The sequence below is a fragment of the Poecilia latipinna genome, unplaced genomic scaffold (genome assembly GCF_001443285.1).
Source record: "Poecilia latipinna isolate Pla-1442-1.1 unplaced genomic scaffold, P_latipinna-1.0 Scaffold193, whole genome shotgun sequence".
Classification (NCBI taxonomy): domain Eukaryota; kingdom Metazoa; phylum Chordata; class Actinopteri; order Cyprinodontiformes; family Poeciliidae; genus Poecilia; species Poecilia latipinna.
In genome coordinates this window covers 170,838-178,352 of record NW_015112809.1, presented here as the reverse complement: position 1 = coordinate 178,352, position 7,515 = coordinate 170,838, and the positions used below count along the sequence as shown (strand labels likewise).

Here is a 7,515-nt window from a genome sequence, read left to right as displayed (position 1 = left end):
TCCCCCACTGTAAAACAGGGGGAACGTTATCTGATGTGAAATTTATGGCCATCAGATAGCGTTCCCCCACTTTAAAACAGGGGAAACGGTATCTGATGGGAGATTTATGGCCATCAGATAGCGTTCCCCCACTGTAAAACAGGGGTAACTGTATCTGATGGGAGATTTATGGCCATTAGATAGCGTTCCCCCACTGTAAAACAGGGAAAACGGTATCTGATGGGTAATATTGAGCATTAAATTGCATTGCCCTGTTTTTAATTCATATAGCATTATGCTATCTATCTATCTATTATAATTATAATATATACAACATATTATAATTATAATATATACAACATATATATATATTATAATTATAATATATAACATATATATATATATATATATATATATATATATATATATATATATTCATCACTTTCTCACCATATGTTAGGAATTAACCTTTGACACCCTTCAAAACTAATTTTGACTCCAATTCAAAATTAAAATAAAGAAACTAAATTGTTTTTACAAGCTGTTAAAAATGCCAACATTTATACCTATAAAAAACTAAAATAAAAAAATGCAATAAAATAAATTTTGAAACCACAAATAAGATAAAATGTTTACAGATTTTTTTTTTCTTTGCATGGTGAGACTAGATAATTAAGTTTTGGTTAATATTTAATTATCATCAGGACTTATACCCTAAGTCTTGATGTCCAATGGGATGGACATTCAGATTTGAAAGAAATCTTGCAATTTAATGATAAGAAACATTTTAAAAATAACTACAAATACTATCACTGGAAATATTTCCACATTTATTAGGCCATGTTGAGAACGAGAATCTCAATCGATGAATCATAATTTGTATTGACACACGGAGCATAAAATCAGCCAAGAAAAGCATTCAGACTTTACTTATTTTATTAACTTTCAGCGCTGAAAGGAGACGCTTTACCATTACATCCGAGAAGAGTTTCTAAAAAAAGTCTGTGCAGCGTCTCAGGAGAAAGAGGAGGGCAGCTGATTATATGGACGGAAGACACTCCCTGAAATCACACCATATCTCTGTGGCCTGATAAGTTTCCATTTCTCGTGAGAAATGGACCTTGGTGTCTAACAGAATCAAAAATGTAACTCTTTACTATGGGCCCTTTGTCTAACAGCGTTCTCGGCCTTGGTAAAGCATCTCAACAGCTACCATAAACTTAAATTTATATTTTTGATGGAAAAAAGACACTTTCTCCTCCTCATCTCTAGTTTCAGAGCAATGCTTGTCTTGTTTGATGCCTATGTTCAATATCACTGGTCGATAAGAAGCTAGTCAGTAACAGAAATCATTCAAATGACATAATCCCCATTTATTTTATTGGTTCAAACCCATAAAAATATATTATGTTCATTCCATTATTATTTTTGTTTGCTTTATTTTATATATTTTATTTTCTTTAAATAAAGAATAATGTGTAAAATAAAAAAGGAAGGCATATAAAAGGAAGGATTAAATACGTTTATACTTCTGCTCCCTCTTTTTCTAACAAATAGTTATATAAATATAATATATATTTTGGTATTTGATTTTTAAGAATGTTTGAATCAAATAAATAAAATAATAATCAATAAATTATTTACTAGACTAAAATAACTTTCATTGGTTTAACTAATAACGCGCGTTTAAACCTTCTTTCGGTGTTGTAGTTTGGCCACCATCCAGCAGAGGGCACCGCTGATCACCCAGTAGCGGACCCAACTGATTCAAAAACAAAGATGGCGGCGAAGTCTCATAACGGTAAAGAAACAGTCCAAACAGAATCCAAGAAGAGACGTAAAATTCATCTTATGCATTTCTCTTTTGAAATATAAGCACTCGACAAGCTCACTAAGTTTCCGCCGTAAATAGCGCTGATTCATGGCGGATAAGGCTCAACTTCTCAACCAAAAATTACTGGTGTGTAAAGCGAGGATAACGCAGATAAAAATGCAACAGGATAGAAAAAAGACGTGACGTCAATAAGGACGGTTTATTGTGAGGGCTGATTTTGAGTTAATACACTTCATGGAGCGAAGTTTTAACATTCCCTCAAGAACCACAATCAGCTGTATTACAGTAAACTTTAGATTAATTCATGTCTCCTACCTTTACTCGGGTTTCCCAGCACCGTGTTTTTGCTCCGACCGACAGTTAGTCCCTTCTCACAGAGAACAGGCAGCTGCAAGAGTAAAAAAAAAAAAAAAAACCTTAAAATTAAATAGACAATAGAAAAAGCTGAATTTGTTCTCTTTATTATGAAAACATCGCTGCTTATTTGTCCTACCTTGACTGAATTAGTCATCAGGAAGCAGTAGCTCTCCTCCAGCTCCTTATCCGTCCTTCCGTCTGCTTTCATCTCTCTCCGTTTTTCCGCGAACTGAAACATAAACCATCGATTTTCTCAGCAGGTAAAAACCAAGGAACTAGTGTAATTGAGCAAAAACTATTCTTAACTTTAACACGTTTATTTCTCTCCTTAAAGATCCTGTACACTTAACATAGGGCTGCACGATATGGCCAAAATACTTCTCAGGATATAAACATTTCATTTCAGTCCATATTGATAATTATTGATTTTTTTTTTTTTTTTTTTTTGGCTTATATATCTGAAATACTGCCATACTGGTGGAGCTATTCACAACACTTGGAATATATTAACCAAATGTTATTAACCAGCCTTTGCTTTATGAATTTTGTAATGACAACATATATGGTGCAGCTTTAATTTGGTATATTTCAGCCCTTTCTGTCAAGTCGCCAGAGTTCAAGTCCATCATGTGTTCCTGCTACTAACAGTTCAGCTGATCCCTTTGCTTCTGCAGCACCAGCTTGTTTGTTTTCAAGGCTTATATATGTTCAGGAAATCACTGAAAATATTTGAACCAAAACATCTTTTTTTAAAGCTGATAAGTAAAAAGAGACTTTTTGATGGATTCTAGTGAAACAAAAAGCAACAATGAGGTCGTTGCTCACTTCCTTCTCCAGCAGCTCGCTGTGGACGAGCCGAGGGTTGCTGTAAGTGAAGCAACCTGAAGAGTTGCTGTCGATGTAGCCGGACGTCAGGATGGTCTTCATGTCCTCATACTCCCTGGACTCGGTGGAGACGAACTGGAACAGAGCTGAAGAAGAAGAAACATTTATCATGTTATTGACTAAACTGCAACAACAGCATTCTTTAGTGAAAGCTGACCATCTGCAGCTATTAAATATTTCTACCATCATGAGAAAAACTCAGCTGTTTGTGCTGGACTGAACATCAAAACAGTTTGAGACTGATCTGATTATTTTGTAATTAAATGATTAATAGATAGCAAAAGGTGACTAATAGGAGATTTTTTTCACAGAATTTAAATCAGTTGAAGCTAAAACTGCCACTTGTGGAGTTTTGTGTAGTACATATTTACAGTCAAAAGCTTATTTTTTTTATCTTAAATGAAAATGTATATATTTCTGTACTGTATTTTTTTATACATTTGATTAGTTCTATATTTATTTTTGGTTTATTAAATTTGCTTATTTGTAGTGTGCCCACTAAAGCCGATAGCAGTAAAACTGGTCTGGTATAAAAAATTAAAAAAGAAATAAGCAAAACAATTTAAAAAATAAAAACAAATATAAAAATAAATTAAATGATGTAACTAAAAATCTATATAACTAAAACATTAAGTAAAAACTGAAATTATATATAAAAACCTTTTCTGGATGATTCTTTTGTCTTCCAACAAGACCAAAAACATTCATCACTACAGGTGAAAGACCAAAGTGAACATTTCTGACTGTTCATAACTCTCTGACTTGAATAACAGATCATTTGTGAGGTAAACTGAAGACAAATGATTATATGATGCCTGAAGGTCATCAAATCTGGGAAACCTTGAAAAATAAGGAGCAGCTTTGATTTCTCAAATGCAAAAATTGCAAAGCAGACACATGAATAATACCATCAGGCAGGGTCATAATATTAGTTTTTGTCTGCGTGCAAAGTAAAACTTAGGAAAATATATTTCCCTCAAGGTAAATAAAATAATCATGGCTTACATTGTTTATATGAGTTACTTAAAAAAATCAACAAAACTAGTTTCTCACATCCTTCCATGTGAATATAACCCATTTTAAGGCTAGCGTAATGTTTATTTGCCTATTATCAATTATTACATCTATGGTACAGCAAAATAAAAATGAATTTGAGATATTCTGTAATATCGTTTTGTCATTAGCTGCTGCATCCATAACCGGATACTCGTGCTGCTAACTGCTATAATAATGTAAACATGGAGGCGGTTACCTCCCTTTAGCTAGTAAAAACTACAATCTACATGAAGCCAAAAAACAAGCTTTACGGTAAAAATCAAAGTATAATTTAGTACCTACAACAGGAAAATAAGATATAATTTTAAATAAGTAAATATTACCACATGGTAAAACGTTTATAAGCTTGTAACTAAAGCGACTTACCGCTAGCTGTTAGCTTTGCATTATTCCGTTAGCCGCTAGTTTAACAACATTAAATCTTTGAACTGAACATAAAGATTGGAGACTAAACATAATCTTTTTACATAAGAGCAGAGTTACATAAATGACACCATGGTGATAAGCATCTAAATGCCTTGTGGCTAACCAAACTTGCAGGAAAGATGGAGGTGTCCGAGAATGGATACATACTTGTCTGATAATTGAACTCTTATAGATAGAACACCATTAATTCGGAGCATCATACCCTTTTTCTCTTTGGTTTTCCTCGGTATGTGGAACTTCTTGGGCTCACTCGGCATATGTCGCTGGTGGACCAGTTGCGGTGCCGATTTCCTCCGCTCCATGATCTTCCCCGCGGCCGCAGAGCTCAGCCTGGCCACGGCAGGGTAGCCTCCTCGGCCAGGGGTCGAACTGAGCAGCTCGCAGTCCCGGTAGCTAAAGTCCGCGGCAGCCGACACTCTGCTCATCGGGCAAGCCTCTCTCCGGCTAAAGCCGTCCTCCATTGTGAGCTCCTCCACTAGATCGACGCTTGCTCACTGCTGTTACCTCCAGAGCCCGCAGCGGAGGAAGGCATCCCCGCACAAAACCCGCGCCATGCTTCCGCCACCGAGAACGGATCTTCTTCAGTGTTAAAGCAGCAGCCAGTTCAATAAAAAGTGCTTTATTGCCACCTGCTGGACAAATGACGCCGCTGCAGTTTGATCTCAGAGTACTTCGTGAAAATAGAAACACAAAAATCAACTGATGTGAGCTTATTAATTGGTTCAAAAATGTTGAATATTTTTTTAAAATGTTTATATTCAGGATTTATCGTTTGAAAAATAATAAAATATCTCCGTGTATTTTATCTATTCTGATTCGTTTGAAAAACAATAAAATCTCACTATACATTTTAGCCAAACCACAAGGATAAAATAACACCAGAAATGTTATTTACAGGTCATTTGTTGAACTTTTTAAGGTAGTATCTTATATTTAAAAAAAACGTTTATTTTTGTGAGTGCTAAGAGTTCATTACAAAATTAAAGTTTATTTGTATTTGAGATGACTTCTTATGAAATTATCAATATCAATATTAGTTGAAAACAGTCTCAAAACAACAATTTTACCATTTATCAAAATCATTTCTGCGACATTACGTTGATTAGACTGATTCCAAATAATGTTTAGGATTGTCCTGGTGCTGTTACATATCAATCCCCTGGGGCGCGGCAAATCAAACTACGTGCGATTGCGTCAAAATCTTTCTGACGTGTAAATTGGTTAATTAACCACGTGCATTCACATCGATTGACACTGGCACAGCTGCATACTGTCTTTGTGACCAATTTCTTCGAAAACTGCGCGACATTGAGAAAAATTGCAAGAAATGGACCCGTTAATATTTGGCAATGTTATACAATATCTATCCTTTGGAAGATACCCTGAAGGCTCTTCTAAAACTCAAAAATACAAGATAAAAAATAAGGAGCAGCAGTTGACTTCGCAGTTGACGGTGATTACATTTTCAAAAATTAAATCTATTTTTTTTACAAATGAGGTCCAACCGACCCACACCCGTAAAACTTGGATCGTTTNTCACGCCTCTCCTTAGTAGCTAAAACTTAATTACTAACAACCACAGTAGCATCAGGGAACTGACTTTAGTTCTTTACAACATAAATATTCACAAAATCTAAACTCAGGTTGAGTTGACACAATCTCTGTGGAGTGAAAATAGTCTGAAAATATCTGTGCATGTGTAAAAGTATTTGCACATGTGTAAAAGTATTTGCGCATGTGTAAAAGTATTTGTGCGTGTGTAAAAGTTTTTGTATGTGTGTAAAAATATCTGTGTGTGTAATACTGGATTTGTAAACCTTAAATAAACCTTCTCCTACGCCTATAAATGTTGAAAAAGTACGCACAAGCCACCTTGTACACACATACAAACACACACACACACACACAAAACTGCATTTACACACAGATCCGGTTATGAGTGCATGAGTATTTTTGAGACTCATTTGTATGGAGTGAATGCATTATAATCTTTTTACCCATCCTTTTACGCATGCACAAATCTTTTTACACACGTACAGATATTTTCAGACTATTTTTACTCCATAAAGGGCAACCTTTGGAGAGTTCAACTCTCACTGGATGTGACTTTTTTTTATGTTTCTCCAATCCGAATGGTTCACAAATTCAACTTTTCTAAAAATAAATACTACATTTTTTGAGGACAATTTACAATGGTCAATCACCCCAATTTACATGATTTGGGAAATTTGGGGGGAACCGGAGCACCCGGAGAAAACCCCCACTAACACGAAGAGAACATACAAACGTCCACAGAAAGAGGCGTTGGTTAAGAACCAAGTCCTCTTTTCTGTGAAGATGCAGTGCTAACCACTGCAACACCGTGCTGCCCTTTTTTTTGGTTTAAAATATGAGATGTAATTTGAGGTTTTGGAAATGGTTCAGGACTGACCTGGACCAGTTCTGAACCAGTCTTGGTTCAAATGACACCATAATTCAAGTCTAAAACAAGAAGCTTTAGACTTCTTGCATTTCTCAAAAATCATTTGACTTTTTGCATTTCTCACTCCAAATTACTTTTTTTGCTTCTCTAATCTGAAATGTATGCAAATAAAATTTTCTAGAAATTAATACGACCTTTTTGAGGACAATTTACATCATTTTGGAAATTTAGAGGGAACCGGAGCACCCGAAGAAAACCCTCACTAACACGGGGAGAACATGCAAACTGTCAGGGAAGGTTTTTTTTAAGCAAAGGTGAGCCAAAAGACGAACGGCGTTGTGGCATCTTGCAGTTTAATTTTCCCTTTCTTCAGACACGAATTGGCAGTACAAGGGTGGCACCGGGTGGACCACAACACTGACAGACAAGAATCCTGCAACAGACAAGGACTCAAACTTAAATACCACAGGAAACAGGTGAGGGGAATAACTGATCAGGAGAGACAGGTGGCAAACATGAGCTAAATTAACAGAGCTGGAGAATGACCTAGATCCAA

The 7,515-nt window shown here is 35.5% G+C and overlaps 1 protein-coding gene across 1 annotated transcript; it reads right to left on the bottom strand.

Annotated features, from left to right (window-relative positions):
- Positions 1 to 1,846: 1,846 nt before the first annotated feature.
- LOC106946468 (protein TASOR-like) lies at positions 1,847 to 5,291 on the bottom strand. Its single transcript, XM_015030801.1, has 4 exons — positions 4,740 to 5,291; positions 2,996 to 3,141; positions 2,307 to 2,399; positions 1,847 to 2,201 (listed from the first exon to the last, which is right to left on the bottom strand). Exons 1-4 carry the CDS (start codon positions 4,996 to 4,998, stop codon positions 2,106 to 2,108), a joined length of 594 nt encoding a protein of 197 aa, XP_014886287.1. The 5' UTR covers positions 4,999 to 5,291; the 3' UTR covers positions 1,847 to 2,105.
- Positions 5,292 to 7,515: the final 2,224 nt, after the last annotated feature.

Coding starts and splice junctions, on each gene's coding strand:
- LOC106946468 (XM_015030801.1), bottom strand. CDS start 4,998: ATGGAGGACGGCTTTAGCCGGAGAGAGGCTTGCCCGATGAGCAGAGTG. Junction 3,142..4,739: donor GAAAACCAAAGAGAAAAAGG/GTATGATGCTCC, acceptor CTTCTTCTTCAG/CTCTGTTCCAGTTCGTCTCC. Junction 2,400..2,995: donor GCGAGCTGCTGGAGAAGGAA/GTGAGCAACGAC, acceptor TTTATGTTTCAG/TTCGCGGAAAAACGGAGAGA.